The sequence below is a fragment of the Scaptodrosophila lebanonensis genome, unplaced genomic scaffold, assembly GCF_003285725.1.
Source record: "Scaptodrosophila lebanonensis strain 11010-0011.00,11010-0021.00 unplaced genomic scaffold, SlebRS2 tig00000001-arrow-pilon, whole genome shotgun sequence".
Lineage (NCBI taxonomy): Eukaryota > Metazoa > Arthropoda > Insecta > Diptera > Drosophilidae > Scaptodrosophila > Scaptodrosophila lebanonensis.
In genome coordinates this window covers 9,458,055-9,480,873 of record NW_022060529.1, presented here as the reverse complement: position 1 = coordinate 9,480,873, position 22,819 = coordinate 9,458,055, and the positions used below count along the sequence as shown (strand labels likewise).

Below are 22,819 nucleotides of genomic sequence, written 5' to 3'. Positions count from 1 at the left end.
GTATTTAGTATCAGTCCCTATAGCACTTAGAAACCACATTACGCTACATTTTACTCACATTAAATTAAACAAGATAACAACACAAAACAAAAATTCAGAATATATAAAACTTAAAACAAATCGATACTCTTCGAACACTTCATTATTGTATTTTTCGGCATTTAGTATTGATAAGGGACATATAGTTATTTTTGGCCCCTACTGAGCTACGCAAATTGAGTTGTTTTGTTAGGTTCTAGCTCTACTTCCTACTCCCTACTTTTACTTACAATATCAAAACGTAATTCTTCATCTACCGACATGGTTTCCCTATCTTTTATATTTGGTGCTCTCAGTCCGTTGTATCTTACCTCATTATCAGCAAAAACCAAGAGATAATATTACAAGCAATGCCACAGGCAAATACCCTGTGTCCTCCACCGAGTTTTAAAAGAGATTATAGAGATTAGTGTGCAATATTTAGGAAAGTACTAAAAATTCAGTTACGGGATAGGGAAGAAAAATATTAAAGTAAATAAAATAATAAAATATGGTATATATATGGGCTTAGATCAAGCTGCGAACCTTGTTAACTGAAATAAGGCATCTGTATACAACATTTCATGTTTCTGTCTCTTATAGTCTCTGCAATGCAGGTGTTCAGACGGACATACAGACAGACAGGAAATGTAAGCATACATAAATTTCCCCTGTATACGCCTACAGATAAGCTTGTCGTTTCTATACATCTCTTTACTTTCTCGTGTGGAACAATGTAAATCCAACACAACTACTATCAGTTTCAAGTTCAACCATTGTTCACCAAAGTGTCGAATTTAACTAACAGTTAAGTGTTTAGCTATGAGTGCTCTGGTTTCTACGTCTGCGATTAAATAGCAGTATCACTTCAAGCCAGCTGATTTGCCTGATTAGCTGGGTAGGTGAAAAGCGAACTCCCTTTCAGCTATCGGTTGAGTTGTTCGAAGTGCGTGGATGGCTTAGGTTGAAAAATCGGAAATGGCGGCGGAAAAAAATATGGGTAATTGCATGTGAATATCTTCTTCATGGAACAGTGTCTAAATTGACTTATTTTTGTTCAATATTTCCCGAATTATTGAACAACTTGTAACGATTCTATTAATATAAAAAGTACTTTTATATAAGTGACGGCAGGAAGTAAATTTGTGAAAACATGAATATAATAATCCGAACCTAAAAACAATTTATGAATAATACTATATGTACATACTACAATCACATCTTTCTTAACAATCAGAATAACTTACTAATACAACCCCTTATATTAATAGTAATATTGAATTCTAATCATCTTAGTAATGTATTTATTGCGTGAAATGCTTACAATTCTTTTGGCAGGTCCCTTAATCGGTCAGAGGCATATCCAAGCCTTTCTACTTTTCCTTTCAATCACTGTAAATTATACCGCCAAGTTCAATGCCAGTGTAGCTGTCGTTGCTATGACGAATTCCGAGACCACTAATCCAAATTTTCCTGTAAGTAAAGAATATCAAAATAAGTATAACATATTTAATTACATTGTGTGAATATATGGTTTTAAAGCATTTAGAACTTATACTAGTGAATTGGATAAAATATCATGTTTGCATATTTTATCTATAACTGATGCTGATTAGTTGTTATTTTTCAGGAATTTGACTGGAATGAAATGGAGCGATCCTACATACTTTCTAGCTTTTTCTGGGGGTATATCCTGACACAATTTCTCGGTGGCTGGCTTTGTCGCCGCTATGGTGCTCGACTTACCATGTTCGTTTCGACCATTGGCTCCGCATTACTCGCCTTACTGCCCCCGTTCTGTGTGTCCTGGGGAGGTTGGCAGGCGTATTGTACAATACGTGTAGGAATGGGACTATTTCAAGGTTTCCTCTTTCCCTGCATACACGCGCATCTGGCCAATTGGTGTCCCGTTAATGAACGTAATCGACTGGGAGCCTTCGCTAATACGGGCATTGATTGCGGCACTCTAATGGCAATGTTTTTAAGTGGAAAGATAGCGGCCTCGAGTATGGGATGGCCGGGAATTTTCTATATATCCAGCACAGTGGGCATTATTTGGTGTATTGTCTGGTTGATTTTTGGCGCCAATACGCCAAGGGAGTCGAAGTTCATAAGCGAGGCTGAGCTTAAATATATTGAGTCATCGATCAATCAAGGTGGCAAGGAGAACGAAGTTCAGAACGCTCGACAGATCCCTGTGCCATGGAAGGCAATTTTCACCTCGTTACCATTTTGGGCGCTTATGGTAGCCCGATGCTCTCAAGCCTGGGGATACTCTACGTTACAGACAGAGATGCCTACCTATATGAATGGGGTGCTGCTTATGGATATGAAAAGTAATGCTGTGTACTCCGCTCTGCCGTACTTGGCCTCATGGATAATGGCATTTGTATACCTTATTATATCGGATATTCTACTCAACCGTGGCGTTCTCTCAATAACTGCGGTTCGGAAAAGCTTTAATACTATTTCATTCTGGGTGCCAGCTATCACTCTGATAGGCGTTGGCTTTGTAGATAGTAGCCAAACAACACTGGCCATTGTCCTAATGACCCTCAATGTGGGCATTAATAGTGGAAACACCATTGGCAGTGCTATAAACACCATTGATCTGTCGCCCAACCATGCAGGAATTCTCATGGGAATAGTGAATTCAGCGGCCAATATGTTACCAATGATCACTCCGCTATTTGTAGGCATTATTGTGAAGGATCAGGTAAGAAATATCAACAGCACCTGCCTATAAATATCATACTTATTCAACTATATTTTTTCTTTGCTATAGCACGATCGTGTGCAGTGGCAAGTTGTGTTTATCATATCTGCCATTGTGTTCTTCCTGGGAAATCTGTTTTATATAATGTTTGGTAAAATGGCTAAGCAACCGTGGGATGACTCAGACTTTCTGGATAATTATCAAACCTGTAGAATAGCAGAAGATGGGCAATCAAAAAGAGAGAAAGCGGAAAAGCCCATTAAATAAAGTCAATTCGAATTACTCGCGGCTGGCTGCAGTAAATGCTTGGTATTTTTAATAAATATATGTATGCTATGTTAAGTTAAGAAACATGTCGTTTTTTTTAATTTCTTTAATTACGCCAATAAGAAAGATGACAATGCTATAAATTTGAGGCAAGTTCCTCGATCTAAAAATGTCTTCGATTAATCTGATGCTAAAAACTTGTTAACAATTACTCTGTCAATTAATAACCGTATCTTGCTGCTCTAATCAGCTACATTTTTATTTAATTACAGTTTAAATGACGTATGTGATAAAAAGGCATTCCTGTTTTTAGCAATGGTAATAATAATGATTTAGTTAACCTCTCTTATATGGATGGGGATTAGTCTACTCGGACGTATTAGTGAAGGAAGAGCGATTATTAAAAGAGTAGTAAACATTCACAAAAGCGTTGCCCTTTTCATAACATTGTACTCATATTAAATTAAATAAAAAACACTCAAAAAGTTTCACTCAATTCTGCTTATCAAAAAAGCTTTTTTAACCGCTTCAAACGGAAGCATCCGAATTTTGTTTGCTTAAAGCTTTTCCATTCGAAGCTTGCAGGTGGAATCCCCATTACGAGTTCAACACTGCTACATAAAAGTGCTTTGGCTAACACGTTCCTATTTTTTCATTTTACTTCTTCGTTTAAAATATCTACAACTGCAAATTTGAGAAAAATGGTTGCTAATTTTTTTTTTTACTGTTATCTAGTGTATTATTAATGAAGCATCAAATGTAACTTTAAAATGTTTCTGAAAACCAGAATATATAATATACGAGTAAAATGGGCTGGAGAATAATATTTTTTGGTACAACAAAATCCGTGCAGCTGCCCAAGGCCAATGCCTTTAGTTTAAGTAAACTAGGGGGCTGAAAGTTGGGCACAATAAAAGATTAAAGTTCTATTCTCATGGGGCTGGGATCAGCCATCAAGGGTGTTGGCACCAATAAGTATCCTATATGATAGATCATCTTGAAATATTCGAAATAAATTGAGATATAATTTATTTACATATCATTACATATCCTTCTCTCCTTTGCTTTGCTATAATGCTTACCAAAACTTAATTAACCGAAGTATTATATATGTATATGGGTGCACGTGTTTTCAGTATCAGGATAATCTATTAGATTACAGAGTTTTTTACTTAACTGCCAATCAAGGTTCACGATAGCAAACAAGTTTTTATAGCCGTTGTTTTGATAAGCAATCGCTTTTGTTTATTACTGTATCCAAAACTTTGCATTGGTCATTCGACGTTACATAGTGATTCGGATCGGTTGTTCTTCTCCGTGTAGGGTGTTTTGGTTCAAAGACTTATCGACAATGACTGCTGAGGTAGTCAAAGGTATTACAAAAATATTTTTGCTAAATTGGCTTAAGAACCTGGTATTTATAGCAGTGGCCTATTTTTATACATAGGTATTTTGATAGCCACCAATAATCTCAGAAAAACTATGCATGTGCACCCCAGCAAAGTTACTTAACGTAATCGGTCAAAAACAGTAATTCGCCCATAAACTGAACATATGTGTACACACGTGTATTATTTTCCAAGAGTAAAGTTTATTATGTTAAAAGCCCTCGAATTAATTTTAGAGTTCCGAGTGTATTTAAGAGCTAAAAATAGATTTATTCACGATTAATTAGTTATTTGTAATTAATATTTCAGTGTTTTGGGTCTATGCCTCCTAATTTATATTATATTTAGTCTAGCACAAAATAGTCCACAAAATACGACAAAAAAAACATTAATAATGCCTCCAGTTTATAAACAAAAAGCTCCACATCAGTTTAATTTAAATAACGAAATTCAAAAAATATAACTATAATTATTTTGAATTAAATTTATTTAATTTCAGGCCCTACCATAGGCATTAGGCATTTGCAGGCGCTGCTCATTTTTCTTCTTATCACAGTTCTCTATATAGGACGTATCAATGTGGGAGTTTCAGTTGTTGCAATGACCAATGCTGAATCTACTAATCAACATTTTCCGGTAAGACATATCAACCTGGAGTCCCAGAACACTGAGTAAACTTTTTTCAGGAATACGATTGGACGTCGACGGAGATATCCTACATATTGTCCAGTTTTTTCTGGGGCTACATATTGACGCAGTTTCTGGGCGGCTATTTGGGCCGACGGTTTGGTGCCAAACGCGTCATGTTTTGGGGAACTTTCGGATCTGCCGCTTTCAGCCTCGCCACACCCTTCTGTATACCATGGGGCGGCTGGATAGCTTATTGTATCGTACGTGTAATACAAGGTTTTTTTCAGGGTCTTATCTTTCCCTGCATACATCAGCATTTGGCCCGTTGGTCCCCACTCAAGGAACGAAATCGATTGGGCGCCCTTAGTCACACAGGCATAGAATGTGGAAATGTGATGGCGATGTTTATCAGCGGCATGATTGCAAAAGGTCCTTTGGGTTGGCCGGGTATTTTTTATATATCCGCGGCGGTTGGTTTTGCTTGGTGCATCCTATGGTTTTTCTTTGCGACCGACAGTCCCAAACAATCTCGTTTTGTCAGCGACGCAGAGTGTCAATACATAGAGACCTCGCTGCAGCACAACGAGAACTACAATGCCAAGAAAATACCTGTGCCTTGGGGAGCCATTTTGGTATCAGCACCATTTTGGGCCCTACTGGTAGTACGCTGCGCCGAAGCGTGGGGACTAAGTACGCTACAAGCTCAAATACCCTCCTACATGAACGGTGTCCTGGAAATGGACATGCAAAGCAACGCAATTTACTCGGCCCTTCCATTCTTCGCTATGTGGTTCATGTCCTACGTCTATCTGATATCAGCCGATATTTTGCTGGGAAAAAAAGTTCTGACTCTAACAGCCCTTCGAAAGCTATTCAATAGTTTTGCATGTTGGATACCCGCAGCTACACTCATTGGTATTGGCTTTTTAGATAAAGAACAAACGACATTAGCCATTGTCCTGATGACAGTAAGCGTAGGTGTGAACAGTGGAGCTACCATAGGCAGCTCACTTAACACACTTGACCTTTCTCCAAACCATGCTGGAATTCTCATGGGTGTAATTAATACAGCCTCCAACGTTCCGCCCCTCCTGACACCGCTGCTCGTAGGTGCTGTTGTGACTGACAATGTGAGTACCCATTTAAAATTTATAAAGACTAGAGGAACGTTTAAGACTCTCTGATACTCCCTTACAGGGTGACCGATCACAATGGCAAATCATATTTATTGTAGCATCTGTAATCTTCTTCGTTGGTAATTGTCACTTTTTACTAAAAGGTACAGCCATTTCCCAGCCATGGGATGCTGAGGATTTTCTGCTACCAAAATATATGGAAAATACACCGCCTAACGCTGCTTTGGAGTCAAATGGTAGAACTCAACAAATTAAAAAATCATAAAAAATAATATATGTATTAATGCCAACCCTCCGAAATAAAAATTCTAATATCTCGACTTTCAAGTAGAAAGTAGAAGATACGCCGAGTTTATTTTACAAATATGTATTTACTTGTTTAGATTTTTAGTGTTTAAACATTACAGCTTATTACACAACATTTTAAAATGGAAGAAATTCTATATTTAATTAAGCACCTTCCCATTATGTTACATTATTTAGGGCAACAGAATCAATTTCTGTGGATTATCTGGAATTAATTATATTATAAACTTTAGATGGAGAGGTATTTGATAAATTCATTTTATTATTAATAAACACATTATTAAGAATAATTAATTTACAAAAATCTAGCTTGTCATACAACAAAATTGAACCAACGGCAAAGAACTCGTTGAAACAAGTCAAGTATTTTTACAGTTGCCACCATAGGGTCACACTGTTTGAAGCACCATTGTGAATGGTAGCCGGTTGGAAGAATTTGGCGGCACTTATTTTTAAGTTATGTTTAAACTTCGTTATTATTAAAGCGTGTCATAATTGTTAATTAAAAATATGTCTCATCGTCGCAAAGAAATGTGGAAGTTGTTGTACAACTTGGTAAATGGCAGTGAAACCAACCTGATGGCCATGTACAGTGTGGTCGACGATATTTTGTGCCAAGAGCCAAGTCTTATAAGCTGCTCATCAGTACGCGAGCTGAACAACAAATTCCAGGATACGATTGTGTTGTGGTTGTTAAACAAACTCGCCAAATGCCTAAGCAGATGCACAATAAAGGGTTGTGTAGCACTTTCCAGCCCACACAGCGCGCCATCCTTTAATTTGAATGAGCCAAATCACAACCATTGCCTCAAGAACGTACAGCTGCAGCAGAAAATACTGACATCCTGCTGGGCGAATCATCCCAAATTGTATGAGGAACTGGTTCTTGCTTATATTGACGCACTCCAGCAGCTGAACGAACAACTGGGAAACATGGACTACAGCGAAGCGAACAGAGAAGCCGCCTCCGTTCATGTATTTCAGCTAAACATTTTTACACGCGATATCAGCTGCCTACAAGAGTTTGATGCCAAATGTGCCTTCCAAACCATTGAGATACCACTAGATAATGCAGATGCATATGCAAAGCATTTGTTAGCGATGCTGAAGGATGCTCATTGCGTGGGATACGCCACACACGGTGAAGTTTTTGTAGACAGCCTAACGCAGGCTCTGCTCACACTAAAGGAATGTGATATGGACACAAAGCTGGCCTGTCTAAGGTACTGCCATGCGGTGCTGCGGGTACGGACCAACAATATATGGCCAACTACCTCTGCCATCGGCCATTATGGGCTGTTAACATTGCGCGCCCTCACAGCACTATGGACTATGGCGCCCAAATGGCTGGCGGCTAAATGTATGGAAAATACAGAATTTCTCGAGTTGGCGACCCTGACGCAACAGATTTTGCTCGTGTTGGAGGAACTGCCGCATGGTCACGAAAATTTGGAGCTCACATGTGAGCTACTGCGGGAGATTTTAATGCAGATTGCCTACCTTGACGACCGCCAGGCGGGTCTATTGAGTGCACTTACCGGATATGTGCAAAAACAGCTGGAACTGTTGCAATCACATCACACGCTACCCTTGCCACTGCTGCAGATGCTGCTGCAGGAATGGCGCACACAGCCACAGTTGCTGTTGCCGGTGTTGACTGTCTTGGCCGTGAGGCACGACAAGCTTCGCCGCCTGCTACTCAAAGAAATAGCTGCTAGCCTGGCCCAGCTGCTCGATATGTCCAAACACAACGCATCCGAACTGCTTAATTTGCTGGCCGTGCTCCAAGCACTAAAAAATATGGAACAGCAGCTACTGCTGCAAGAGCAACAACAACGGATTATGGGACACAAACTTGAGTCTACGCTGCTTGCTCAGCTTCCACAACACTACGAACTACCTTTCGAGGGAAACTGGAATGGCCCCACCTTAAGTTTTTTGAAACAGCAGGCGGAAGAGAAAACCCCACAGTACTTGGAGATTTGCTCTCTGTTACTACGCGTCACCTGCATTCGTGCTACACTGAAGTCTCAGACTCAACAGCAACTCCTATCGGAGTTGCAACAGACGCTACAAGAGCGCCAGGCGCCTCTCCAGCTTAGGCGCACTTGCATACAGGCTTTGTGCACTGTAAGATTGGACATACCTTCTAGTGCGCACACTCAGCTGCAGGCATTTTTTGCACAGCAGCACTGGGAGCTGCTGACCTCGCAGGACGAGCAAATAATGCGACTGTTTTACGATCAGTTGCCACAGCTTTATGCTTTCGGCTATGTAAAGAGCGCTCAGTTGTTGAAGGTCCTGCCCCAGCTGCTAGGAAATGCCCGAGCGCGGTCCATTATCCTGCGCATTTTGCTATGTACACAATGTCCAAAAGCCACACATGCCTTTATCAATGAGGATCGCCTTATATTGCACTGTGCCAAATGCCGCCCGCTGCCCAGCAAACTGCCAGGCGTATATCAACCCTGCTGCAAGTTAATGAAACAGCCTGCTCTCAAATTCTGCAATAGTACACTAAACGCCATCTGCCAGGACTTGCTGTTCACCTCAGGCAACAGTTTTATTGCGCGGCACTTGGACTTGGTTGAAGTAACACCAGCGCTGTGCTTGCGTCTGTTAGAGAAGGCGCCAGACTTGAATGCGCTAAACGAACACAATTTAGAGCTTCTGATTCCCGTGCTATGTCAGCGCTCTACGGATTTCATAAAGCAGTTGGCTTCGCACATGTTGCTGCGAATTGGACAGATTCTGATGCAGCCGCTGGAGCAGCAGACCCAATCGGAACAACGGCATATGTTGCGTTTGCTTGTCAGTTGCGCGCAAACAGACATGGACGAATTTTGGCTATTCTATTGGTTCAAAATGACTTTCTATTTTCTGGTACACCCCCATTCGCTGGTTGCCCAGGAGGCAGTGCTCTCCGCCACTCAGATATGTGCCAAACGCGGACTTCAAACGGTGACCCTGTGGAACTGGTACAAGCGTGATGCCCTTGGCCTGGTCGTCCTGTTGGCAATGCATGCTTATCTTAGCCAGGGTGTGCGCTTCACGCGTTCGCTGAGAGCGGTAAGTAAAATATGAAGATCTCTGTAAACGGTTAAGTTCTTATACTCCTGTTTACAGCTCACCAAAATGCTTGGCTTCTCATGCGTGCAGGAGTTCACATGCAAGTACCATCGTTTGCTTACCACCATGGTGCTGCCCTATTGCATCAAGGAGCCGCGCTGCAAGGGAGTGATTGTGCTAATTGCCAAGCAACTGCGCAAGCCTGTCTCTGCGCTCTTCGCTACTTCCTTCCTACGTCTATATACGCACGTATATCTCACCGAAAAACCTGCGCTGGGCAATCGTTGTGTCGACCTCGTCGTCAGCTGTACAAGTTCCAGTCTGCAACAACTCATGAATGCGGACGTTAAGGTAATTAATATGTCCATAGCCTCATAAGGAAATATTAATGCAATAACTAATTATAATTATGCTATTTAAATAGTAATTTATTACTATCCAATCATCTTCCTCATTTCACAGCAAACGGTCTCCGAACTACTTATCTACTTCAATCGTAATCCGACATTCGTAATGCGCTCCTTTCAGTGTCTGCTACAATTGGCAACCGCTGAGAATCTGCCAAGCCAGGTGGCCAATGCAGAGTTCGCGAAATTTATAGCCGAGCGTTTTCTAGGCGTTATTACATATTTTGAAAGCTGTCTATCGGAGCAATCCTTTGAGAAGCCCTTGAAGGAGGAAACACTCTATAGTTTGGGCCAGATCATGCGCTTCGTGGGATCCCAGCATGTGACGCAGTTTCGCTTTAAGATAATAGCAATGCTGAGTTTTGTGCACACTTTAAAGGAGCCCAATCTGCAACGAATTTGCCTCAAAATCTGGCATATTTTTCTGCACGTGGTCGATTTGCAGGAGCTTGGGCCGTCTCTAGGTCACATTGTTGCTTCGCTTCAGCCGCTGCTAGCCTACAGTGTGGAGCAGGTGAACAGTTTATATGAATTTGTCATTCTACGCAACGCTTCGATGTTGGGCAGCTATATTACGGACCTGTACTTTTTGGAGCACCTCGATGAGGTCTCGGCTCCCATCCGCCAATGCATTTCGCGCCACACGGAGCATCTTCAATTGAACTCAAGCGCCCCCATCACCCAGAAGGCAACGCTTCTGCAACAGCTCAAATTTCTCCACAAACAAATTACCAATGAGTGCCTGCCCGTGCGCATTTACGGCTTGGAACACTTGACCGAACTCTTTGCTCAGCAGCGCATGCAACTCAATAGCATGCTGCTGCACGAGCTCCCCATGGAGCCACTGCTGGAGCAGACAGTTAATGTGCTCATACACGGGTGCCAACACGATGATCGCAAACTGCAGCTAGCCTCGGCCAAGTGCCTGGGTGAGCTGGGTGCTATTGATGCCAGCTACCTGCCATCCAACTACAGTTTCGAGTCCGCACAGCAGCTGCCATTAAGTGTCCTCACAGATGATTTTGCGGTGCTGGCGCTAACCGCCTTATGTCAAGGCTATCAATTTCAGCAGAAAACGAAGCATGTGGACAGTTTCTCGCTGGCCATACAAGAGACGCTGGCCGTGTGCGGCATTTCACCCAAGGAGAAACGGAAGCTTGATCTGTGGAACTCCATGCCGATGCGGATGCGTCAGATTATGGAGCCATTGTTGCAATCCTGCTACACGAACTCACAGCGCCCAAGCAGTTGCCGGGAACAACCCATATTTGGCAGCCACCTCACGCATAATTCCTACGAGGAATGGGCGTTTCTTTGGGCCGCGCGACTCGTGGAATATGTGCAGTCATCAGAGACGCGTCATTTGCTGGGCTCCTACAAGCCGTGCATTAAGCGCGATGGTAAAATGCTGAGCACCTTCTATCCCTACATACTCGTCCATGCTCTGCTCGAGTGCGATCAAGATCAACGTGAGCATATCGAGCAGGAATTCCAGGCGGTGCTACGGGCAGCTAGCGATGAGGTGCATGCAGCCACTGCGAAATCGTATGAACAGTCGGCGAGCTCCACTGGAAGCTACAAGCTTTACGAGTCCAAAAAATATGCAGCTACCGATAAGGTGAGTTGCACGGAACGTAGTGCCAATGCGAACGAGGACAGCGGCCACGTGCCGCGATTGGCCAGCAAATTGTGCGCCGAACTACTGGATTTTTTGCAACGCTGGCTTCGTGAATGGCAGCGTCTGCATGGCATGAGTACCGCCGGCAAACCACCGCAAACAGTAGACTCCAACTACAGGCGAATTCACGGGTTTCTGGAACGCACCGACAAACTGCTTGTGGCCCGGGCCAGCTACAATTGTGGCGAGTACGCACGCGCGCTCAGCTATCTAGAGGCATACATTGAGCAGGACCGTTCACCACGCCTGCTGGATCAGTTCTCTTTTCTCGTAGAAATTTACGGACGGTTATTGGATGCAGATTCCGTAGAGGGTGCCGTACAGGCTCGCAGCTACGACCTGAGCATTACCCAAGAGATACAGGTGAATAGATTGGTGGAGCGCCAGCAGGATATGATAAGCTGCTATGAGCAGCTGCTTTGCGACACGGCACAGCTACAACCGGAGCACATACGGGCCATGATCGATGCTTACGTGCGCATGGACACACCTAAGACTGCGTTACTCATTGCCGATGGTCTTTGGAAGCGTTGCTCGGATCAATACACGGATCAGTATTTCAGCGAGTGTAAATCTGAGCTCTACTGGCGTCTGGGCAGCTACGACGAACTGGATCAGATGCAACAACAAAGCAGGAGTCGTGGAAACTGGCATGGACAGTGTGCCCAAGCCTGTTTGGCTTTGCGTCAACCGGAGACAACTGCAACACAGTTTGGAACACTGTTGGATGGCATGAGGACTTCAGTACTGGAGCAATTGCGGAGTTGCTCTGCCCAGCAGCATCACTCATACGCACACGCCTACGAGTCGGTAATCAAACTTCATATGCTACACGAGTTGCAGCGCAGTCAGCAGCTTCTGGAGCGTCTCGACGAACCGCTGGACGCAGAACAGGCCGTACAGCTGACGCAAAACTATTTTTCAGACTGGCAGGCCCGGCTAGAGGTACTGCAGCCTCAGGTGCGTGTGCTGGAGCCCATCTACAGTTTTAGGCGCAATCTGCTTTCGGAGATGCAACGTCGTCTGGATAAGCGGGCTGAACTCACCCTACCTCTGGAAGCTGAGCTGGCGCGTCTTCTGCTGAGCAGTGCGCAAATAAATCGCAATGCCGGACAGCTACAGCGCGCACAGCTCTACATAATGAAGGCGTCTGAGTATCGACCCAACAGTCTCTTTCTGGAGCGTGCTAAACTGCTGTGGATGCGTGGCGATCAGGTGCTTGCGATGAATCACCTGGAGGAGCATTTGGCAGTACTAAAACAACAGTGCCAGGGCAATGTTAGCCAGCTGGAGGACGATCAGCGCACACTATACTTCGAGGGGAAATATCTGCAGGCCATATATAATGCTGAGTCCATGCATTTGTGTGCGGATGCAGTTCTGCAGTTCTTCCACGATGCCCTCGCTGTGCAACGGCAGTCAGAACGCTGTCATGTGCAGTTGGCGCAATTTCTGGAGAAAATGTTGGAGGCACGACAGCCGGCAGGAAAGAAAGCCGTCTCCGAGGACGATGAGGGACGGCAGCTGCTGCTTCAAATAATGCTTAACTATGCAAAATCCTTACGCTATGGCAGCGAGCATGTATATCAGAGTATGCCGCGTCTCATTAGCCTTTGGCTGGACACGTCCAGCTGCGGTGCCGGCGCCGAGCTGCTACGTAAGATGAACGATCTGATGAGCAACTGCTGCAAGAATCTAAACACGACCATGTTTTATACGGCCTATTCGCAGCTACTTAGTCGCCTGTGCCATCCATCCCCGGAAGTTTACAGCGTGCTGCGCGACATAATTATTAAACTAATCGAACGGTATCCACAACAGTCGCTCTGGATGTTGCTGCCACATTTCAAGTCGGCCGTCACAAACCGTATCAAGCGCTGCAAACTCATACTGACCGACACACGCCTGCAGAATGCACAGTTCCAGCGACTGTTGAGTGACTTTAATACTCTTACGGAGCGACTGATTGAGCTCACCAATAAAGAGGTGGTACTGGATCGCACATATCAGCTGAGTGATTTGGACAGGCGGCTGTCACGGCTATTCAATCAGGCGCAGTTCTCCAACATATTGCTGCCTTTTGAAAAGTACATGCAGCCCACGTTTTCCATAAGTTCAGCGGCCGCTACGCCAGCATCCAGTTCTGTGGCAAATGGCGAAAAGGCGTCCATTAATTGGTTTCCCTACCAACAAATATTTATAAGCGGTTTTGAGGAGAAAATCGTGGTATTGAGGTCAGCGGCTAAGCCAAAGAAACTGACCATACGCTGCAGTGATGGAAACCACTATGATGTGATGGTTAAGCCCAAGGACGACTTGCGCAAGGATGCACGCCTCATGGAGTTCAATGGTGTACTCAAGCGCTACTTGCATCAGGACGCCCAGGCGCGTCAGAGACGCTTGCGCATTCGCACCTATGCCGTACTGCCTTTTAACGAAGAGTGCGGCCTTCTCGAATGGCTGCCTAAGCTCTGTTCCTATCGCAGCATCTGCCACGGATTCTACACGCAGCGTGGTCAGGGCATGAGCGGACGTATGCTTCAAAAGTTGACTGTGCCCGTCACGGATTCATTGGAGCGCAAACGTGAGATCTTTTTACGTCATCTTGTGCCGGCTCATCCGCCTGTGTTTCAGGATTGGCTGCACATGCGCTTTAGAACGCCACATAGTTGGTACGAGGCACGCAATGCCTACATACGTACCGTGGCTGTCATGTCTATGGTGGGCTACATTCTCGGTCTGGGTGATCGGCATGGCGAAAACATACTCTTCGACGAAAGCAGCGGGGAAGCTGTACACGTCGACTTCAACTGCCTGTTCAATCAGGGCGAATCATTTGCCTACCCCGAGCTAGTCCCGTTTCGCTTAACACAGAACATGATTGTCGCCATGGGGCCGCTAGGTATAGAAGGTAGCTATCGCAAGTGTTGTGAGATTACGTTGCGACTGCTGAAGCAGGAGACAAAGACCTTGATGTCAGTGCTGCGACCATTGGTCTACGATCTGGGCGTCCAAAGCAGAACTGTTGCCGCCTCAAGCAGAAGCGCCGCCGAACTAACCGACCCCAAGGCCACAAGCGATGTCCGACGCATTGCGGAAAGATTGGAGGGTCATGTAAGTACAATTCATAGAAACCATGTTTCGTATATCTTACAGTAAATCCTCTCTTTAACAGGTTAAACGTCATCAGGCAAACAGCATACCACTCTCGATCGAGGGTCAAGTGAATTTCCTAATTAACGAGGCAACCAATTTAGATAACTTGGCGGCCATGTATATTGGATGGGGCGCATATCTATGATTTACTTAATTTTCCACCTTATCAATTATACGTATAGTAGGATGTAAACAAGTATATAGTTAACTATTTAAAAACCCCTCAATGGTTGTAAAATAGAAACTAATATAAGAAACTTTGTCATTCAATTTTATGTTTTAAAGAATTTAAAATTGTTGCTTTTCGTAGATCCCTCTGGTTATTTTTGTCTTAATAAATTATGTATATAATACTTATAATGTAAAGTTTTTTGTATCAATTTTCATTAGTATTGCTATGAATACTCAATTCCCCAAATTCCCCATTTTAAATTAACTTTCTATGTGTAGCTAAATACAATAATATAAAGTAAAACAAGAAATAAATGCTGTAAAATTAAAAATAAATAACCAGTACGAAGGCTCATTCAGTTTTAATAGAATTTATTTACCTAAATATTGTGTTTATGTGTACCACGTCTCATTTTTACATGCCAATTTTTTTTAATTAAAGTTTTTAAAGAAATTCCGACAGATAAATAAACCTGAACCTAAACACAACAAGAGAGAACGCTACAGTCGAGCAAGCCCGACAAATTATATAAAATTTTAAACAACAGTAGATAAGTATATATAAATTATGTGTGCAAAGTTTAGTTTAGGTAGCATTTGAAATGTGGACGCCATCGACGAAATTCTGTAGCGGGGACGGGGGGGAAAATTAAAAAAAAAAAATAAAATAAACTCGCCCTTTCTCGGACCTAGGAGAATCTGGATGCCAACTTTGGTTATTCTAGCTTTTATAGTTTCTGAGATCCTTGCGTTCATCCAGACGGACGGGTGGACGGACATGTCTAGATCGATTTCTTACGTCATGCTGATTCAGAATATATATACTTTAAGGGATCGGAGATGCTTCCTTTTCACAAACCTAATATACCCTTTTTGCCCTACTGGTACAGGGTATAAAAATAGACGGTGGTGGACAACTACTTATAGATTGCTTATGGTTATCGTAGCTTTAAAATTGTATGCAGAACCGAAATTTTGATTTGAAGATCTGCTGCTCACTTCGGCTGCTGCGTGTTTAACTATTTCCAAAGCCAGACGTTTATATAGACGGATAATAAAAGCCTTCATGCTAAAGCTCATAAATGATTTTTTATTAAAACTATTAAATAAATAAATAATACGACTTATCGGGTTCTCAAAAGGTTAAGGTCAAAAATTGAGGGATAATAAAATACTTAGATTTATGACACACTTAGGGGTCACTAATTGAAATCATAAGCGCAGGTGATTTTACTGTAATATTTTTTGTGCCAAAAAACATTATTTTTCAATCTCCAAATAGAACAAACTTCGAAAAGTTTACTTGTAACTTCTCGCTCGAAAAATAACTAACATACTTAAATATCCTAAAATTAAATCTAAAATTAAAAAATTAATTAAGTTTATGGTTAAATCTATGTGTAATATTTGAATTTAACTCAACTTCGTTTAATTAATAATGTCAAATAAAGATTAAATTTATTTATTGCTGCTATTGTTATTTTAATACTTTTGATCAGAGGTATTACCCTCACTGATTCGGCCACTGACTAAGCTTATCAATTTATTATTAGTTAGCAGTAGCATCGCTTATCGCATTATTAAATTTCATTTACGCCTTTATGATCACGGAGATTAAAAATACAAGGATAATAAATTATACACACAGAATTGAATATTAGGATTTAAAATGTAGGATTATAAATTTTACAAAATAAATATACCTGAGAAGTACAAAACAGTTAATGTTATTGGACTTTAATAATAATGTCTCATTATTAACGGGAGTATAAAGAAAATCGCGTTTGAGTTCTGTCTCCTAATTCCTCTCTAAGCTAATACATTGCAGTCTTTTTTCGAAATTTCGAACTGTTCCACATATGTATATTTAGTAATCTTTCATTATGATTTACTCGCTTCAAATGACTCATGTCAGCTCAATAACTCAATTTTCATGTGAGCTGTCTCATAAGTTCCATTAAATACGATTGACTTCTTAGCTAAGCACTCATTCCAAAACCCTCTCACTTACACAAAAGGAAAGATTAGTTATTTGGCTAATGGGGGAAAAATGTAACAGTTCTTTAAATTGTAAAGAATTTTTAAAAATTGTTTCCAGTTTGAAGAAACGTCATCAAAGAGCTCAATGGCAGATGCAGATTTATTTGCTCCCCTTGCATTTAATTAAAATAAAATCATGTGTGAAAATAATAATATTTACGAAAGCCTCAAATACCACAAGCTGAACAATCTCTGCCACGGGTAATGTACGGTTAACAGGCTTATTGTACAATTGGTCGATTTCTAAAGCCGGCTACAAGCGTCATTTGACAGCATAAGTTGCGTCAGATGCCGCGATTGTTTATCTTTCTTTCTTTTTTAAAGATAGCAGCAACACTTCTACAGATGTGAGCTTACAGCTGTGAATGATATAGACTCCATGGCTGGCCGGTAGGTACACTTAGTGCAGTTGTATAAATTTAGCCATAGCCGTTGCGAGCAGCGCAGAACCATTTTGTTAACTAAGCAGTGCTAACGAAGCGCAAAGAGCCATCCAAATACTTGTGAAGAAAATTTATTTTAAAATAACAATCAGTGGCAATATGGGCACAAAAGGTACGAAGATTGCTGAATGCTGCAAACTCGAATTGTGAATAATATTTATGGAATTTAATAGGACCCCGAATTGGTATCCGCCACCTTCAGACAGTGTTCCTGTTCCTGTGCTTGACTTTCATCCACATTGTGCGGCTGAATGTAGGCGTGGCCATTGTGGCGTTAACCGATGCTGAGTCAACAAATCCAAATTTTCCGGTAAGTCTCATATAGTCTCATTATAGTTTCCCGCTGCAAATTTTATTTGTCCATATTTCCAAAATATGAAATAGGAATTCAGCTGGACTGAGAAGCAGAAGGCCTACATATTGTCTAGTTTCTATTGGGGTTACATACTGACCCTGTGCCCGGGCAGCTTTCTATGTCGCCGTTTTGGTGCCAAGATCACCTTGTTTGTGGCCACCTTTGGCACGGCTTTGTTCAGCCTGATAACGCCCTGCTGCATCACTTGGGGTGGCTGGTGGGCCTTTTGTGTCATTCGAATACTTCAAGGACTATTTCAAGGTGTGATATTTCCCTGTGTGCAGGAGCACGTGGCATTGTGGTCGCCGCCAGAGGAACGCAATCGACTGGGCGCCTTCAGCTACACTGGGGCTGATTGTGGCACAGTATTGGCCATGTTTCTCAGCGGACTTATAGCCAAAAGTCCGCTCGGCTGGCCTGGAATATCGTACGTTTCGGGTACACTGTGCATTGTCTGGTGCATCCTTTGGACCATTTTTGGTGCCAATAACGCGCCCGAGTCCCGTTTTGTCACCGAGGCGGAGTGCAAGTATATCGAGTCGTCGTTGCACCACAACGAGGACTTCCATCAACGGACTATACCCATACCCTGGCGCGCTATTTGTGGATCTGTGCCTTTTCTGGCTCTGCTCGTAGCTCGCTGTGCCGAGACGTGGGGTTTGTCCACACTACAAGCGGAGATTCCGTCATATCTAAACGGTGTCCTGAACATGGACATACAGAGCAATGCAGTGTTCTCCTCGCTGCCATTTCTTACCATGTGGCTAATGTCATATGTATATCTGATTGCGGCGGACGTGCTGCTAAAGAGGAAGTGGCTTTCGCTGACAGCCGTCAGGAAATTATTCAACTCCATATCCTTCTGGATACCAGCAGCCGCGCTCATCGGCATTGGATTTTTGGGAGAGGAGCACAAGGATCTCGCCATTGCACTGATGACAGTGAGTGTTGGTGTCAACAGCGGCGCCACCATTGGCAGCTCTCTAAACACTATCGACCTGTCGCCAAATCACGCTGGCATTATTATGGGTGTGGCCAATACCATATCAACTTCAATATCAATAGCAACTCCACTTCTTGTGGGTGTGATAGTCACAGACAAGGTGAGTCACCTGGCGTCTGCAAAGAGCGTCTTATAGTATTGACTCATTTCCCTTTCTTTCTTGTTTATTTGTTTTCTGTTTTTTAATTGTTTAGAACGAACGTGGACAATGGCAAATTGTGTTTGGCATTGCAGCGATAATTTTTTTTGTGGGCAACCTGGTGTTTATCATCTGGGGAACTGCGAAGGTGCAGCCATGGGATTCAGAGGACTTTCTAAAGCCAAAAGACGCAGAAACATGTGTCACGAAACGTCCCCCAATTCCTGAGCAGTATATGACGTGGACAGAAAGCTACACGACAAAGGCGATCGAATGATTTGTAGCAAACAATTATTCAATTAATCAGTATTAACACTAAGCAGGCTATAATTTATTATACATATTTATTATGTCGGCACCTCTGAGTTCAAGTAAATTATTTTAATAGATTGCGATCGAATCGTTTGTTTCCAGGCTATTACTGCCCAACGGCAGAAGCCCCTCAGGCACCAGCAGCCTACCAGACTGCACAATCTAATCATGGCAATACTTAATAAGTGCGGTGGCAGGCACTTAGCCGATGTACCCATTGTCAGTTCTGGCAGCTGTGTGGAAATAGAATGTTGATTTCGTTTTAAATATATGCTTATACTTATATGTACTTTATTTGCTGTGCTTGTTCAGTAGAAAGGGAGTTTTGTTTTCGTTGGGTATTCTTTATTTATTTATTCTAACAAAACAACTTTTGACGCATTTGAAACAATGGTTTCTGAAATATAAATGGAAAAGCTATTTTTATTTTAAAGCGGCGAATCAATATAACGGTTATGTGTACATCTTGTTTACGATTACGATTATTTATTCAGCCATCAGCCCAAAAGTATGCAACGAGTCGCGTTTCAAAATTATGCTCAAGTTCCTCAGTTAGCAAAGGTAAGTGATTCCTGATAACAGTCGAGTGTATACTTATTCTTCATTTCCTTGGTTTACGCTTTATATTTGTAACATCTCGACTTTGTTCAATATTCATCAGCTGGAAAATATTTTTATGGCTTATATTGAAGATTTCTACGAGGTCCACAAATATTTAACGATTAATATAACGTGTGTAGTAGCCCGAATTGTCCACAGATATAACAGAAAGTGCTCAAATATACTAAAAAGCTGAGATGATAAGAAAGCTCTTTCATAATTGCAAGTTCTGTTAAGGAGTAGCAAAATTTTACTCCTAGGCTCCACGTCCATTATCCTACTGTCTGGAAAGAATCTATTATTATTTCAATTTTAGTACATACAACCGTATGTATTTCCATTTCCGAAACACTTTTATAACAAACATTTTTTTAATGTACTAAGCTTGAAAAATGTTATGTGTATGATAAAAGGTTCTAAACAATTCAACATTCATTTGTTAATGATATGATATGATAGCGACCACAAAATCAATCAAAATAGCTTCTGATCGAAATAAATATTTTATGGAATGCATAACTTTTACATATAAGTGTTAAACACTTAACTCGCTTTATGCCAACATTATGGCAAATATTGAAGGGAAACAAACATTTCTCCTTTTGCGTCAAATTTGAAGTTCCTGAGTGATGATGCGTAGATGTTTATCGTTAGCACAGCATAATGATGGAACGCTCTTAACCAAACAATTTACTATTTACCTTCGTAATAGGTATTGCTGAGTAATGTCTGGCTTGTTTGATTAATTCATAGTACTGTCTACTTTTTTCTTGTGCTGACTAATCGGCTTAACTGTTTGGCATTATTGTAATTGACGCATTTACTTTAGAATAGACAAAATATATATTTGCTGCTTCTTAACAATGATATTGTTACTCCATAATACGTATACATATAGTACAAATATCGTGTATTGTACTTGCTCGCAACGTCATCCAACGTGCGAAATTATTTCAATGCACGTAACAATTGATACTTTGGATCTGCTTTTCAATATATAATTCTAAATGGTTAAGAATAAAGTCCCGATTTACACAGCATATATGTTTTCAAGTATTCAATTTTGAAAATCAAACCACAGAATAAGTTAAAAGTTAAAACCCACTTCCCCATTCATACGTAATGAGTTCGGTTGAAAGACCGCAAACAAAAATGGCAAAATGCCACCGCCACTTGAATTTTTAATCATATTGATCAAATCGCCCCCAACCCCTGTAGGCCACTGTGCCAGCACACCGATGGCCCGATCAATGTCGAGCAGGCCCAGCAAGTCATGCAAATTTGGAGTAACTGATACTCGCTAGTTGGTTAATGTGCGTCGTCGTCGACGCAATCGGCAGACAAAATCGACATTAGTAGACAATTAAAATGCGCAACAGTGTCCCATTAATACGGATGCTTGCCAATTTTTGTTGCTTTATATTTATTTTACTCATTACTTGTTCATGTTTCCATTGAAAAGTAGGCAACTTGAACTTGAATTGACATGTGCCCGCTGTACACTGACGGTTACCTACACAGATTCCCCTCCAAGTGTCGTCAAAAAGGGGGAAATGAATATGAATTGTGTAAAGAGGCACTGCGTAACATCTGGCAGCCCAGTGGACATTTAAAATAATAACACAAATATGGTTTGGTTACGGCCACAAGTCCGATGAGAACCTTTGGCACGTTTCACATATTAGAACACAAAATAAAATTGTAAACAAAAGCATTTCGGATATACTCAAAACATACATTTGTATATAAGTACAAAGCTGTAAGTAGTGAGTAAGTATGTAGCTAGTAAGGGGGCAGCATTTTGGCAGAAAAATAAATTAATAAAATGCATTGCAACTGTTAATTTAGCTGTTTTATTAAATATGCCAAGAGCGAAGTGTTGCTGCCAACAATACGGCTACGGCCAATAATATTGAGTTCTAAAGTATTGCATATGATTTTATTAGCAGCTCGAATGAATCAATCAGCTTTTTTCAATATCTCACTTAATTTGTTTAAATTATATTATTTTTATTTTAATTTTTTATCAATATACATACATATGTAGTTGAAATAGTGTTTGCTCTAGCTATCTGAAATCTGGGAATACATTTTTTTACCCAGCAACAATTCTTCAACCCATAAAATTGCATTTCATATTAAATATTTATAAAGTAATCTGAAGCTTAAATTAGAGAAATTTTATTTGGAATATTTAATATCAAAACAAAAACATTAACTTTTGTAAACATGTTCTCTTAACACTTGATTTTATTTTTTTAGGTACCTCAAATATGCGAAGAATGATATTCCACAAAATTACTAAATAAATAAATTGTTAATAAATTAATTTGCAGTTCGAATGGTCTTTGCTAAACATAATCGCTCAATTTGTTTTTATTTACGTTTTACCTTATAGGTCAATGTTATGTCTTTGTACATAAGCACTTGTAATCGAAATTAAAGTTGTTTATTTTATAAGTACTATGAGCAGCACAATGAAATACACAGATATGGCGGACAGGCAGAAAGAGGCTTAGCAAAATATTTATTGTACGTAGACACAAAGCCTTCTGGCCATTACGCTCAAAATGTTTATAATGGAATGTCAACCTGCATTACTGAATAATAAATCAAATAATGACTGCAATTTTACACCCAACCCTACTATGATATTAATAATAATTTGTTTTAATCTACATTCAGCTGCTACTCATCTGCTTGTAGATGGGGACAGCTGTAAAATTGTCATATTTAGAAAAAAGTACTATCACAAAAATCCAGTTGTTGTCTAAAACAAAAAATAATAAAATAAATAACAGACAAAACAACACAAATTCCAATGAAGCACTGAAGCATGAACTATGTATGTATGTATATCTAGCAAAGAATTTCTAATAACTGACTAGTGCCACATTTTAGAGCGACAGACAGCAAATACCTGAATATATACAAGTTATATTGTATTTATGTTACTCATATTTAAGTAGTTCTACTTAAAAGTCT

At 41.1% G+C, this 22,819-nt stretch overlaps 4 protein-coding genes across 4 annotated transcripts; all 4 read left to right on the top strand.

Annotated features, from left to right (window-relative positions):
- Positions 1-878: 878 nt before the first annotated feature.
- On the top strand, positions 879-3,085 carry LOC115630721 (putative inorganic phosphate cotransporter). The gene is made up of 4 exons (XM_030527378.1): positions 879-1,018; positions 1,357-1,493; positions 1,649-2,734; positions 2,804-3,085. The coding sequence occupies exons 1-4, from the start codon at positions 997-999 to the stop codon at positions 2,999-3,001; spliced, it is 1,443 nt and encodes a 480-aa protein (XP_030383238.1). The 5' UTR covers positions 879-996; the 3' UTR covers positions 3,002-3,085.
- A 1,267-nt stretch (positions 3,086-4,352) lies between these two features.
- Positions 4,353-6,420, top strand: LOC115634763 (putative inorganic phosphate cotransporter). Its single transcript, XM_030532658.1, has 4 exons — positions 4,353-4,374; positions 4,889-5,025; positions 5,076-6,149; positions 6,217-6,420. Exons 1-4 carry the CDS (start codon positions 4,353-4,355, stop codon positions 6,418-6,420), a joined length of 1,437 nt encoding a protein of 478 aa, XP_030388518.1.
- A 511-nt stretch (positions 6,421-6,931) lies between these two features.
- LOC115629844 (serine/threonine-protein kinase ATR) lies at positions 6,932-15,049 on the top strand. Its single transcript, XM_030526428.1, has 4 exons — positions 6,932-9,530; positions 9,588-9,881; positions 9,993-14,729; positions 14,791-15,049. The coding sequence occupies exons 1-4, from the start codon at positions 6,972-6,974 to the stop codon at positions 14,914-14,916; spliced, it is 7,716 nt and encodes a 2,571-aa protein (XP_030382288.1). The 5' UTR covers positions 6,932-6,971; the 3' UTR covers positions 14,917-15,049.
- Positions 15,050-17,524: 2,475 nt separating this feature from the next.
- Positions 17,525-19,317, top strand: LOC115634759 (putative inorganic phosphate cotransporter). The gene is made up of 4 exons (XM_030532650.1): positions 17,525-17,537; positions 17,599-17,735; positions 17,810-18,883; positions 18,978-19,317. Exons 1-4 carry the CDS (start codon positions 17,525-17,527, stop codon positions 19,197-19,199), a joined length of 1,446 nt encoding a protein of 481 aa, XP_030388510.1. The 3' UTR covers positions 19,200-19,317.
- The last annotated feature ends 3,502 nt before the right edge of the window (positions 19,318-22,819 follow it).

Excerpts from the sequence above, each read along its gene's own strand:
- LOC115630721 (XM_030527378.1), top strand. The coding sequence starts at position 997 with ATGGCGGCGGAAAAAAATATGG. Across the intron at positions 1,019-1,356 it reads GGCGGCGGAAAAAAATATGG|GTCCCTTAATCGGTCAGAGG; the intron begins GTAATTGCATGT and ends TTCTTTTGGCAG. Across the intron at positions 1,494-1,648 it reads CCACTAATCCAAATTTTCCT|GAATTTGACTGGAATGAAAT; the intron begins GTAAGTAAAGAA and ends GTTATTTTTCAG.
- LOC115634759 (XM_030532650.1), top strand. Across the intron at positions 17,736-17,809 it reads CAACAAATCCAAATTTTCCG|GAATTCAGCTGGACTGAGAA; the intron begins GTAAGTCTCATA and ends AATATGAAATAG. Across the intron at positions 18,884-18,977 it reads GTGTGATAGTCACAGACAAG|AACGAACGTGGACAATGGCA; the intron begins GTGAGTCACCTG and ends TTAATTGTTTAG.
- LOC115634763 (XM_030532658.1), top strand. The coding sequence starts at position 4,353 with ATGACTGCTGAGGTAGTCAAAG. Across the intron at positions 4,375-4,888 it reads GACTGCTGAGGTAGTCAAAG|GCCCTACCATAGGCATTAGG; the intron begins GTATTACAAAAA and ends ATTTAATTTCAG. Across the intron at positions 6,150-6,216 it reads GTGCTGTTGTGACTGACAAT|GGTGACCGATCACAATGGCA; the intron begins GTGAGTACCCAT and ends ACTCCCTTACAG.
- LOC115629844 (XM_030526428.1), top strand. The coding sequence starts at position 6,972 with ATGTCTCATCGTCGCAAAGAAATGTGGAAGTTGTTGTACAACTTGGTA. Across the intron at positions 9,882-9,992 it reads TCATGAATGCGGACGTTAAG|CAAACGGTCTCCGAACTACT; the intron begins GTAATTAATATG and ends CTCATTTCACAG. Across the intron at positions 14,730-14,790 it reads CGGAAAGATTGGAGGGTCAT|GTTAAACGTCATCAGGCAAA; the intron begins GTAAGTACAATT and ends TCTCTTTAACAG.